Here is a 13,023-nt window from a genome sequence, read left to right on the forward strand (position 1 = left end):
ATAATAGAAAACACCACCAACATCTGGAGATTAACCACTTTATTGATCTGAAATCTGTTTAAACTCTGTCGCATTTTGAGATATTATTTGTGTAAAATAAACGAAAAGCAAAAAAATTCTGGTTCCAATTTCTTGAGCCTGGTTTATACCTCTGCTTTGCGTTGCTGCCCCAGCCAGCGCCGTAGATGTACGTAGCCCTTTTCCAACGCAGAAGTCAATAAACACCTGGTTTCAACATTTAACCACATATTGAAACAATGCTGACTGCAAGACCTGTGGTTATTCAGCTCGAAGCTTCGTATTCCCTGGATTAACAACTTCTCTAGAATCCCAAACCTTCCTTCTGCTCCTCTGTTTTCTTCTTTGCAGTTTCACAAAACTGTGGACAAACAAGCAAAACCATAGTGGGACCAGAGACAGATGATCCGTCAAGCTCAGGCGCCGTTTCCACCAAGCAGTTCCGTTCAGTTTGTCTTGGTTCGGCACGCATTTTGTGGTGTTGCTACCCCTGGATGTCTTCTATCTCTATGTTTGCTGTGTCAAGTTTTTATTGTGGGGTACACTGTTGCGCTGCCATGGCGTCACGCTATTACGTAACTGATGCAGCTATCGGCATCCAGCTTACACGCCGTACTGAACTGTACTGATCCAAACCGGACTTCTTGGTGGAAACGGGGCTTCAGAACTCACAGTAGACTAGTGTTAACACGGAGTATTGCGTAGTGACGTAGATACAATTTAGTGGGCATGGAGACAACGCAGAAGTATAATCCTAGCTGTACTTCTACCTTTAGTAACTTTGTCCTAGCTCATTTTACTCCACCTCCCCAACCGGCTCGAGGAGAAACAACAACCTTATAAGGCAAAGGCTGCAAAACCACACCCAGTCGCCCCTGCAGGTTCGGAAGGGGAGCCCCGTCCGGCAGACTGAAGTGAATTCTCTGGAGCAGAGAGGACAAGAAGAGGAATAGCTCCAACCGGGCCAATGATTCCCCAACACACACTCGAGGCCCTGCCCCAAATGGCAGGAAGCAGGAAGGCGTAACCCGCTGGCCCTGATCGTCAAGGAAACGATCTGGAAAAGTAGAAGAAGGGGACAGTGTGATGAAATAGTCCTTTAGAGGTAGCACATCACCTGGTAAGGCTTACCTGGGTTGAACAGGTCCGGTTTGTCCCAGTGTCGGGGGTCATGATGGATCGACCACATGTTGACCAGAACACGGGTTCCAGAGGCGACACAGTGACCTCCAATGCTACGAGTCAGAGAGGAAGTTTGCTTCATGCAGGTAAGGTAACTTTAGCTTGATTTATGCTTTTGTAATCTGTTTTATCAATGAGTCAGAGTTTAATCAGCTCAGAATGATTAATTTGTGTGTGGACCTACCTGCTGTCAGTCATGGCGATGTGCGGGATCAGAACGGGGCTAACCGGTCGGATCCGCATGCCCTCATTGATGACACAGTCCAGGTACGGTAGACGGCCACGGTCTGACATACACACTGGTCGCTCACTGCCGACGTGTTCATCCAGCTCCTTTTGCACCCGCTTCTGGATCTGTAGGGGGTGGGGCATAGCAGAAATAAAGCACCACGGGCTCTTTAACCGTCAAGAACAAAAGCAGAGCTTTAAATGACACGAGAAGGAAGTGGAGTTACACCAGGACTGATTGCGTTTTCTTTGTTGACAGATGTCTCTCTGTTCTGTTGTTGGAGTTAGCATGAGTAGCAGCGGCTGTAGTATCATGAACTGACCTCTGGGTGGTGCAGCAGGTACGCCAGGATCCACAGTAGCGTGGTGGACGTTGTCTCTACTCCGGCTCCAAAAGCCTCCGCTGCTATCATCAGGACGTGATCATCAGTTATCCTTTCCTCCTCAGGTACAGATGACCTTTGACCCAACCCACTGTCCGTCTTGCCTTTTAGCAAGGCGTCCAGGAGGTCACGGGGGTCACCATCACTCAGTAACGCCTTAAAGAAACAGGAACTAATTAAGAGAGGAGTTTCAACAGCTTCTTTTTAAACACTCAAACCTCTGTCTAAGGACGTCACCTTGTGCTCGTCCAGTTTTCGAGACAGGAGCCGGTCTCTGATGATGATGGACTCCTTCAGTTTCCTGAGACACTCGTTAGGAAAGACCTGGACATTTGAGTTATATCAGTGCAATTAAGGAAGGTGGAGATATTTTTGAAAATCAAAAGTTTTGTGGGAAGCAAAGATGTTTTTAGACATCACAGAAAAGTTAGAGCAGTCAAAAAAGTTTGTAGATAGATTGAGGTGAATGCACCTTCATCCAGGGGTAAATGTCCACCAGCCCTCCTCTGGTAATCGTCTGCACGATGCCGTCATTGTACCGGATCACTTCCTGCAGCTCGGAGTCACCATGGCAGTATGTAGCGCTGAACACCAGCGTGCAGACGACGTTAGTGACAGCCCTCGTCACAGCTGGAGATGGGTCAAAGCCATGGCGTCCACCGGACAGCAGCTCTGCGCAGAGAGCGTCCACCGAAGACAGAACTAGAGAGACAAAAGACACCAAATACAAAAACCTTTGAAAAAACATAAAAACATGAAGTTTCTCTGTTAAGAGCTCTAAATCGATCTTGCTCAGTGGATTGTGTTGAGTACCGATGTCCTGCAGACGGCTCGTCCCCTCTCCAAACAGCGTGAAGGAGTTATGGACGAGGCGGCGGTGCATCTTCCACAGAGGAGAGTAATCTGAAAACGCGATGTCTTTTCCTCCTCTGGTCAACAGGTCGGTGGTCACCTGCACAGAAAAACAGCAGGAGGTGTAGATTTGGGAGTGAGCTGAGAAGAGTTAGCAGAAAAATACAAAACAGAATCGTCTGCGTAGAGACTGACTTCAGAGTCAGTTACAGAGGAGCTGATGGTTCTTTATAGATTTATCAGTTGTCATTTGTTACTTTTTGACCAATCAGAGACCAGATGAACTGTTTCATTATTTACCTCTGAGTCTTCGTCTTACAGAACTGTGAGTTGAAACGTAGAAGTATGTTTTGTTTTTGTTTTTTTTAAAGTAAGCAGCATTTCTCACCATGCTCGGTCGGCCTGCAAAGTCCTTCCCTCTCTGCAGTAAGACCTCTCTGGCGTGTTGATGGTTATTTACCACCACGGTGTAGTGAGGACCCAGGTAGAGAGCAAACAGGGAGCCATACCTGCATTCAATACACTTGTTAAAATCATTGAACTTGACTGATGTGAAAAAAGATCAGATTTTAAAAAGGAAAAGGAAAATTCTAGTGGAGAAAAGTAAATTTGAAGAAGAGACAAAAGCTAACCACCAGGAAGTCCCTCAAACGTTCGTACGTTCACAAGTCTTATAAAACACAAACAAGTCTTAAATCATTGAGTCCTTCCAAAAAAGACAACATTTCACAGTTTTTAAAAAAAGAAACTTTTCTGAAAAATGTCATGAAATCCTTCAAAAAGAAGAAAAACATAAATAAGTCTTTCCAGATACATAAAGTCCTTAAAAAGAAAGAAAGCCATTCATATTTCCTTCAGTTCCCAGATTTCTACAAGTCTTTTAAATCATGTCGCAGTCTGTAAACTCAAAAAACGTCATTTCAAAGTCTTTAAAATGAAAATGATCCTGTTAAACACTAAGAGTTTAACAAGACAAGAAAAGTCTTTCCAAACCACAAGTTCAACAGATAGAGTCTCGATGAACAGGGATGGGTACCAAGTTGGGTACTTTTTTAGGTACCGACCGAATTCCATCAGTAGTACCAGGTACCAATCCACGTAAAACAAACGCTACCATGTTTAGGTACCTAAATGCATCCTTGTGACTGTGAGGGAGTGGAAGAGTAGGTGATTTTCCTACTGAACATGAACACAGCATTGCAAGTTTATATATTAAGAAATAAATATGTTCCGTTCTTGTTAGTCTCTGGCAACAAAACCAGCATACTCGGTCCTAATCCACATGCCGATTCCTGTTTCCAGCTGTGTTAAAAAAATACTCGATAAAAAGATTTGAGAAAGAAAGAAAGAAATATGTTCAATTGAAAAACATTGAGGATTTTGTCATAAACACACAAAAAAGTACCAAAAATTGGAACCGTTGGGTACCGATACAGATACTGGTACAGATACTGGTACAGAGCCAGGCGATGGGCATCAGTAAAAATGTGAAAGGTATCCATCCCTGACAATAAATAAAAAGCTAGTCCCTTCAAAAAGTCCCAAACTCTCTAAAAATTCAAAGGTCTTTCCAAACATGAACTTATCTTCCCAACATAATCAAGTTTATTGTTTTAAAACTTAAACAAGTCCTTCAAATTATTGAAGTTTTAATTATCTTAACAAGTTTCTCTAGACATTTTTTATTCCTGCAGAAGAAATGAGTCCTGTCACATCACCAGTCCTCTTATACATCTACAAGTAATCCCAACAATAACAAGTCTCCAGACTTTACGAATGTTCTTCACACTTTTGACCCGTCCATACATTCCTAAAGTCTGGATCAACAAGTCTGTCTCTTTATCAGAGCTTTAGACATCATGAAACCATTTACAAGTCTTTATAAGTTCCTCGAGCTTTAACACGAGTCCCTCCCTTTCTTTACAACAGGTGAAGGAGGCTCAGTGATCTCACCTGAGGGCCAGCTTGGAGAAGAGGAGGTGAGGCGGGAGGCCTCCTCCCAGCCAGGGGAGGCTGCCCAGGACAGGGAGCCTCGGCAGGCAGGGGATGGAGGACGAGGACGGAGGTCTGGGTCCAGGGGAGCACAGCCGATTGACGAGGAGGAGCACGACGGCTCCACTGACGAAGAGGAGGAGGTAGGATGGAGGAGAGATGAAGGAGAGGAGAGATGAGAGGAGCATGTCTGCGATGAGGAGGAGAGTGGAGAGGAGGGCGGAGGAGTCCTGGTTTTTATTTCTCTCACACACAGAAAGTCCTTGGAGGGGTCAGAGGTGTGTGTGTGTGTTGTGATTACTGATGTGTGTGTGTGCCTTCACCCTGACCAAGTGTGTGTGTGTGTGTGTGTGTGTGTGTGTGTGTGTGTGTGTGTGTGTGTGTGTGTGTGTGTGTGTTTTCTGGTCAAACAGCCTTGGTGTTATCAGTCTGCCTGTCCCTGATGGGTTGTTTTCTTCAGCACTATAACCCTTAAACTGATCTGAACTGAACTTTATGAAGAAGAATTAAGACTTAAATGTTCTCTGGTTGATTTTTAATCACATGTGAATTCTTTACTAAACTGTTGGTGGAGTTTAAAAACCTGTGGGCACGAGATAACTGTGTCCACATGAGGCTAGAAACACAAACCGATCATGCGAGAGTGAGACCTCTTGAAACCATTTAATATCTTTGTTAGCACACCAAGACACTGTTGACTGGGGGTGCATCGATTACAATTTTCTGGCCGATCACTGATCTGTGAAAAGCCTGACCTGCCTATCCCAATTGTTATTTTTTATAACTAGCAGTATATACCTTCATTGTTAATATATGTATTATTTTCACTTTAATTTATCTTTAATTAAACGCCAAAATTAAAGATAAATAAAAGTGAAAATAAAATAAAAAATAAAATAATACACACACATGTAAATGAATAAAGAAATAAAAGTAAAAAATAAATAAATACTAAAATAAATGTGGAAATAGAATTAGATGTTAATAAATAGAATTAGATGTTAATAAATAAGTAAATGAAAGCATATTATTTATTTTATTTATCACTTTCAGTGATAATTATGGAAATTCAAATGAGGGGGCCTAAGAGTGTTTTGGGTCGAACTGTTCCCCTACTAGTTGATGACAGCATGTGTCACATAAAATAAATAATTATGAGAGCAGAGCGCTTTTATTTACTTAATGATTGATATTTAATTCTTTTTTCACAATTGTTTGTTTTTTTATTTATTTTCATTTTATTTATTTATTCATTTATCCACTTATTTATTTATTTATTTATTTCATTTTATTTATTTTTGATTTTGGCAGTTTTGGTCCTCCATAATAGCACTGTTAGCTAGATCGTTATAACAAGAGATTTCAATATGCAACAAATTAGGCTAATATTTACCTAAAGGAGCAAAGGATTGGATATTTGATTAAAAAAAATATGGGAAATTTGTCAAACCCCTTAGTTTCAATTGAGGTTCTCATTTATTTTCATAATAAGGGCTGGTGATTAAATATTTATTTATAAAGTCACGAGTAATGGTGTGCCGATCAGTCTAAAATATTGATAAACTGATGCCAATGTAAATCAATATTTGGGTGTACACATTGATACTTAAGTTTCAGTTTCTCTTCTCTGGAACAAATTTAAATACAATAACAAACAGTAAATCTCGCTTTGAAAATTGGAAATGTATTAATTTTCATTTTATGTCATTTTGTTTTTGTGCGAGAGGAAGTGTGTTTGTAAGACCACATGTGTGATGTGACTCTTTGGAGTACTACCGTATTTTTTGTGATTTTATTGTTTCACAGGTGTTTTTCAATATTTTTCAATAAAATAAGAACATTGAAGGTATATGCTGTCAGTTATAAAAATAAAAAATAAAATTCGGAATTGGCCCAAATCGGTATTAGCAGGTCAGGCTTTTTCAAAATCTGTGATCGGTGCCCCACCAGTGAAGGTGTCCCACAGGGCTCTATTCTGGGACCCAGTCCGTATGAATGACCCTGACGAGGACATTAATGCAAAATTACGCCTCTACGCTGATGATTCCATCATCTTCACCTACGCTCCCTCTGTAACAGCTATGACAGAGAGTGGCATTGTGGGTAACGTAGGCACCGTGTTGTGAAGTCGATGTTGTCTCTGGTTCTGATGCATCTGTTCTGAGTATTTTTCTATAAATCTTTCCCATCGGGTCTCAGTCTCAGGAACAGATGTGAAGTTAAAAATAAATCAGAGCAGAAGTTCTTAAATGTTTGAGCAGTTTTTATCACAGATGTATGAAGTGTGAGTCAGCAGCTGCAGACGACAGAAACTACAGACGGGAGAGTTTCTGACGCCAAAACATTCACGTAGAGTCTGTGTGTGTGTGTGTGTGTGTGTGTGTGTGTGTGTGTGTGTGTGTGTGTGTGTGTGTGTGTGTGTTTCAGTGTGTTAATTTTAACAGGTGGAGGGAACAGAACTAGGCACGGAGCCATGGAAACAGCTTCTATTTTGCCTCTTCACACACGCACACACTTCCATCATCTCTGCTACTTGATTTAGTTCATATGGGGCTCAGACGGACATGTGCGAGAGGTTCTTCACCTCAGCGCCACCGTCTTTCCGTCATAGCCTGAGTGGTCACGTGATCTGTGCTTCCTGTCCGTCTGGGAACAAACGTAATCAGGCGAACGGATCTGATGGACACCTGTGGCATGAGAGTGTAAAGCCCCGTTTCTACCAAGCGGTTCAGCTTGGTTTGTCTTGGTACTGCTCGCATTTTGTGGCGTTTCCTTTGACTAAAACCAGGATAGGTTCCCAAATAACCGACCCGTACCGTACCACTTCTTGGTACCCTTCTGTTGGGGACTGATCCAACCTGAAAGAATGGTCAAAAATAGAAGATGAATTTCTGGATGTCTTCCATCGTTGCTCTTTGTTTACTGTGTTGTGTTTTTCTTCTTCGTTGGATTTTTTAGCGGGGTGCACTTTGTCGTGCTGCTATGGCATCAGGCTGTTATGTAACCGACTCTGCTATCATCATCTGGCCAGGGCCGGCCCTAGCTCAGCAGGTGCCTTCGGCGAAAGACAAAAACGCTCCACCCCCGCCCTCCGCGGCAAACACGTAAACATACATACAATAAAATAAATACATAATAAATTGTGAAGATAAACATATAAACATTCTTTATTACTTCAATGCGCACTTAAACTTTACAAACTGAACTTTTGTGAAAATAAAAACAATGCAGCAAATCTTAAAACTTTTCAAAAGAGTGCAATTAGCAAAAAAATGCACATCATGGGAATATTCAGAACCATAATGAAAATAAATAAAAATAAATAACACTTCCAAGTTTAGTGCTAAAGTCCCTGAGGAAAAGTGAAATGCCATAAACCTCTCTCTCTATTACAACATGGTAACATTCCACTTCTTCTCATAGAAATAATCAACAAAACAATACAGCCAAGGCAAACCAGACTGGAAAGAGAACTCAACTACCCATGAGCGCTAGCGCGTGCATACTGCCGTGAAGTTACAGATCTGCCGGTCACGTGCGTTTGTTTTGTAGGCGAATCACAGAAACCAGGATTTCATTTCAATATTCTTCAGTCTTCAGCGGCTGTTTGCAGGATGGATAGCGACGAGGTCATTTATTTAATTTTGACTAAATGACGATGTTTAAAATCGCTAAGTTCAACTGGTTTTATCACCGTGAAGTCGTCCCTGCGCTTGTCCTGTTGAAGCGATGAAGTGAATAAAACTAAAGACGACCACGAGCTGGTGACATCACACACTTGAAACAGGTCTAAACAAAACTACACACTGCTACGTTCTCCAGAATACTGTAAACAGATGGTAAACAATCAACAAGTTCTTACACGTCCAGCAATAAAAGGGACAAGTCGGCATCTGTCAGACATCCCTCCTCCTCTTTTAGTTCACGCCAGCAAATGAACACCGAACCCATGTTTATTCGTGCCCCCACCAGCAGATGGCGCCCTAGGTGGCCTATGCCAAGGGCCGGCCCTGCATCTGGCTTAGGGCACAGTTCAGGCTTTACCAACCTGTACTGAGCCGTACCAGACCATTAGAGCTTAAAACTGTAATTCTTAGAGCTGCAGTTCCCAGTTTCACCAGCAGGTGATGCTTATGAACACTATTTATCTTTGATCTTAATGTTTTAGTTCAGGCCTCAAACTTTAACTTTGATGAAGTGTTGAGGCCACTTTAAAGAAGAAAAATCGTCATGCTAGTGTTTGTCTCTCTTCCATTTTGATCTTAAGGTTTTATCACAGTGTCAACAGGCCGAGGGGGGAGGAGCTGATTCTTCTTGTCGTCACTTTTGTTTTCAAAGATTTTATATAATTGTTGAGGGGTTTTGACCGACCAGAATCTAGATTTTTGCTCATTTGCGTATCACCTTTGAAAAACTTCCGGCAGATTATTCCAAAATTTGAGACGAGAGCAGCAAAACGTTTGAGAAGCGGGTTTAAAACGTCTTCCACTAAGCGGTTGATGGCGCCCAGGTTACTTCCTGTTTCACAGAGATAAATCTCATTCCTGCAGAGGTGAAGACTCTCATCATCCTCAGCTAGTTAGCTAAGATCAGCCTGCTAACTGCATCAGGAACATGACACCACAGTGACGGGATAATCCCGGTGTCTGGCTGATGTGCACGTTCGTACCTGGCGTCAGCTTCATGAGCTGGAATTAAAAAAGAAAGTAAAGTCTCTGCTTCTATTTCTGACTCCATTTTACATAACGCCTGCCCTGAATCTCCTCCCGTCTCCATGGAGACAGCATCACATATGAGGCGGCGGCGGCGGTGCTGTGCAGGAATGTCACATGTGGGGCAGTAATGTGCGATAATCTGTCTCTGCTGCACTGCAGAGCTGCGACACAGACTGTTTGTCTCCACGTCGCTCGAAGGAGACGTCTCCTCGGGTTCATAACACCTGTGTGAGACGGAGAGTGTGTGTGTGTGTGTTTATCTCTGAGCAAACATGGCTGTCTCACTGCAACACCTTCCTCTCTGAACATCTCTAAGCTTTTAAACCTGCTGCTGATTGTCCTGTCAGTCATCGCTGCGAGGTTCAACTTTTTATTTTAAGGTTGAAAAGGTTGAAAAGAAATGTGCACAATCCCAGAAAATTTGATGCAGATGAAAAAGCAGTGATGAGGATTTACTGCATCATTTTTTTTTTCAGACGTAGAGGTAAAAATGAGCAAACCCTGACCCCGATCAGAAGCAACCACCTGCAAGACAGCACTCAGGGCTGGAGCCCAAACTGCATGTTTCAGCCTCAGATCATCGATGAAAACAACAATCAAACATCCTGTGCTGTCCTCCATCCTCTGCTGCATCCCTCCATCCCTCCTGCATGAACCCTGCTGGTTGTATAACCCCCCACCCCCACCCCACCCCCCCAGTGCCGCAGTGAAGGAAACCCCTCTCTCCTCGCGTGTCGACGTCGCTCTCCCGCCTGTCCTTTTATGGTATGGGGATACCCGCCGTCACAGCCGGATGCAGCCCATGTTTGGGCAGCTACGAAGCGCGCGGCGGGGGGAATCCCTCGCGCTGGTGCCGACCAATAAGGCCGGGTCGGGAGTTACCTAGGAGACGGAGAGTATAAAAGAGGCAGCGAGCGGAGGGAGTCCAGCATCTTCAGCACCACCGACTAACGGACTAACGGAACACAGCGACAGCTCCGGTACCGGATTATTAACGGAACCTTTTATCACCACGGTGAACAACATGCTTCTGGAGCGCGAGGACAGCTTCATGTCAGAGTTTGAGGACGCGTGCAGCGCCTGGGTGGACAGCGTGGGGTCGAGCCCCAGCGACGGAGCGGACTCTGACGCGGGATCACCTTTCAGCCAAGGTGTGTGACAGCCAATAACAGATCAATAACACATGCTATCAGGTTATTGATGGATCAGAGCAGCAGTGACAGGCTGAGGGAGAATATGTGGATCAGTAAGGCATCATGTTGCAGCTGCAGCTTCATATTGATCAGCTGTGTGTAGGCTGCTGAGCTCAGATTATGCAATGACACTAACACCCCCTCCTCCTCTTCCTCCTCCTCCTCCTCCTCCTCCTCTCTCCTCAGTGTTCTCTCCCGGAGCTGACGCCTCTGACTCAGATTTCTTCTCCGACTTCAGTGACTGCTCCTCGGACACCCTCTCCCCCTCCCTCGGCTACACCGGGACTTTCTTCACGGAGCCGGAGCCGGTCCCTGCAGCTGCAGGTCTGAGCAGCACCGCGGACGCGATCCTCAACATGATCACAGAGATCGTCGGGATCTGCACCGAGATGGAGCAGCAGGGCGACACCGGCTCTCTCCGCGAGGCCAGCCCGTCTCCTGCAGGGCTCTCATCGGCTGCAGCCTCCACCTCAGCCCCGATGTTCGCTCCGTCTCCATGCTTGACTCCAAGCTCCGAGCTGAGCGTCCCTTCTGGGGCCGCAGACCAGCAGCTGGCCCCCACCTCTCAGCCAGTGGTGGTGAAGAGCGAGTTTTCGACCTCCAGCTGCAGCAGCGGGTGCGGGCAGTCCGCTGTGACCGGGGGTGATGCTCTGTACGCGGGCTGCGCGGACTCCCTCCTCCCGCTGTCTGCTCTGGAGCAACAGGTGGATGTTGCTGACTTCATCGACTCTCTGCTGAGCTCCGAGGCCGGCCAGAGCGAGCTGAAGGCGGCCTGTGAGGTGAAGCAGGAGCCTCTGGGGCTGGAGGACTGGCTGAAGAGTTTGGCTGCTGCTCCGGTTACCGGAGGAGATTCCAGCAGCTACGTCATCAGCAGACCGGCAGTGAAGACGGAGCTCGTGCAGAGTGGGGGCAACTTGCACTTCTCCCCCTCTCCCCTCCCCTCCACCCTGGACGCGCACCTCCTCTCCTCACTCCTGCAGGGCGCGTTCCCGGTGGTCAACATCAGCAACGTGCACGCCACCACTGCCCCCAAGATGTCACGTGGGGGCAGGAGAGCGTCCACAAAGAGCGGGCTGAAAGTGAAACCCTTCCCCTGCTCGGTGCAGGGCTGCGAGCGCCGCTTCTCGCGCTCGGACGAGCTGAACAGGCACGTGCGCATTCACACCGGACAGAAACCCTTCCAGTGCACCATCTGCGCGCGCAGCTTCAGCCGCAGCGACCACCTCACAACGCACACGCGCACGCACACGGGCGAGAAGCCCTTCTCCTGCGACGTGTGCGGCAAACGCTTCGCGCGCAGCGACGAGAGGAAGAGGCATGGGCGCGTGCACGTCAAGCAGCAGCTGCGCGCGCAGATGATGGCAGCTTACTCGCTGGCCCTGAACGCGCCCGGTGTCTGAGCAGGGCAGTGGAGCGGGCCGGTGAGGCTGCTGTGGAGTCAACTTAAAGCTTCAGGATTTCAACCGTCAACCTGAAAGCGTCGAAGAGACGTTTCCACGTGACGTCACTCTGAAGGAGATTTTAGCTGGAGGCCGGAAGTTGAGCAGGTGTTTACAGGTGTTCAGAGGACTTGACAGTTCGCATTGTGGCTCCTCTTCCGGCGCATGCGTGTGGACTGCAGCTGGAGGATGAGGGAGAAAAGTTTTGAGGAGGGAGAAGAAGAGAGTCCAGGTCTGATCCTGGACCAGCTGGTGTCCCTCCTCACCTGTCGGTGCTCTGTGTGCAGGTGTGTCCTCGTGACCACGGGACTGTGTTTAAAGGAGCAGTCAGGACATTTCTTGTAAATTAGTGATTTCTGATTTTTCTGCATGAGGACGTGAACAGTGAAGAAACTGTGAATGTTGACGTCAGAATGTCGTGACTCTGTTTTGACTCAAATATTTTTATGTCAGACTTTATATTTGACCGCTGAGGAGTTCTATGTTTGTAAAATATTTCTATTTTTCTATCTGTCTACCTCTTTATGTGGCGCTGTTTCGATTTGTAAATGTGCTACGATGTCACTTTTCTATGACCTGACTCTGAATGACCTTTATATTTTTCATTCTGATGTTTCATTGTGGTTAAGAAGCACAGGGAGAGCTGCACTGATGCATTGTGGGATATGCAGTTTGAACAGCAGCTCAGTGTCTGTGCAGGTTGATGTTCCTCGATGTGCATGAGGCTGCTGTCAATAAACAAACAAACAAACAAGAACGCTGAGTCCGGACTGTTTCCTCTTCTTCATCATCACTGATCATCACTGATATCTTCCTCCCCATTGTTGTCCCCACTTGTGATGTCACTAGTTGGTTCTCAACTATGTTTTCACACCTTGACATCTTGTGGTTACATATTGGGGTAAAAGGGAGGAGCTTGATAGGAGGAAGGGGTTAGTAAATGCTAATATGCAAAAGCGTAAAAGTCCATAGCGAATTTGTTAGCCGCTAACGATTTAGCTAACTAAAGAAAAGCTAGGAA

At 45.6% G+C, this 13,023-nt stretch overlaps 2 protein-coding genes across 2 annotated transcripts; one reads left to right on the forward strand and one right to left on the reverse strand.

The window, feature by feature from the left end:
* Window positions 1-73: 73 nt before the first annotated feature.
* cyp17a2 (cytochrome P450, family 17, subfamily A, polypeptide 2) lies at window positions 74-9,721 on the reverse strand. The gene is made up of 10 exons (XM_074699199.1): window positions 9,656-9,721; window positions 4,617-4,885; window positions 3,052-3,172; window positions 2,625-2,763; window positions 2,284-2,513; window positions 2,049-2,135; window positions 1,752-1,967; window positions 1,385-1,554; window positions 1,150-1,253; window positions 74-1,075 (listed from the first exon to the last, which is right to left on the reverse strand). The coding sequence occupies exons 1-10, from the start codon at window positions 9,719-9,721 to the stop codon at window positions 810-812; spliced, it is 1,668 nt and encodes a 555-aa protein (XP_074555300.1). The 3' UTR covers window positions 74-809.
* A 536-nt stretch (window positions 9,722-10,257) lies between these two features.
* Window positions 10,258-12,751, forward strand: LOC141811110 (uncharacterized). The gene is made up of 2 exons (XM_074699026.1): window positions 10,258-10,521; window positions 10,750-12,751. Exons 1-2 carry the CDS (start codon window positions 10,395-10,397, stop codon window positions 11,961-11,963), a joined length of 1,341 nt encoding a protein of 446 aa, XP_074555127.1. The 5' UTR covers window positions 10,258-10,394; the 3' UTR covers window positions 11,964-12,751.
* The last annotated feature ends 272 nt before the right edge of the window (window positions 12,752-13,023 follow it).

Source organism: Halichoeres trimaculatus, unplaced genomic scaffold (genome assembly GCF_033239565.1).
Source record: "Halichoeres trimaculatus isolate MK-OKI-2021-1 unplaced genomic scaffold, fHalTri1.1 fHalTri1_scaffold_22, whole genome shotgun sequence".
NCBI classification, from domain to species: domain Eukaryota; kingdom Metazoa; phylum Chordata; class Actinopteri; order Labriformes; family Labridae; genus Halichoeres; species Halichoeres trimaculatus.

Coding starts and splice junctions, on each gene's coding strand:
- cyp17a2 (XM_074699199.1), bottom strand. CDS start 9,721: ATGACTGACAGGACAATCAGCAGCAGGTTTAAAAGCTTAGAGATGTTC. Junction 2,514..2,624: donor GAGCCGTCTGCAGGACATCG/GTACTCAACACA, acceptor TTGTCTCTCTAG/TTCTGTCTTCGGTGGACGCT. Junction 2,136..2,283: donor ACATTTACCCCTGGATGAAG/GTGCATTCACCT, acceptor TCAAATGTCCAG/GTCTTTCCTAACGAGTGTCT.
- LOC141811110 (XM_074699026.1), top strand. CDS start 10,395: ATGCTTCTGGAGCGCGAGGACAGCTTCATGTCAGAGTTTGAGGACGCG. Junction 10,522..10,749: donor GGGATCACCTTTCAGCCAAG/GTGTGTGACAGC, acceptor CTCTCTCCTCAG/TGTTCTCTCCCGGAGCTGAC.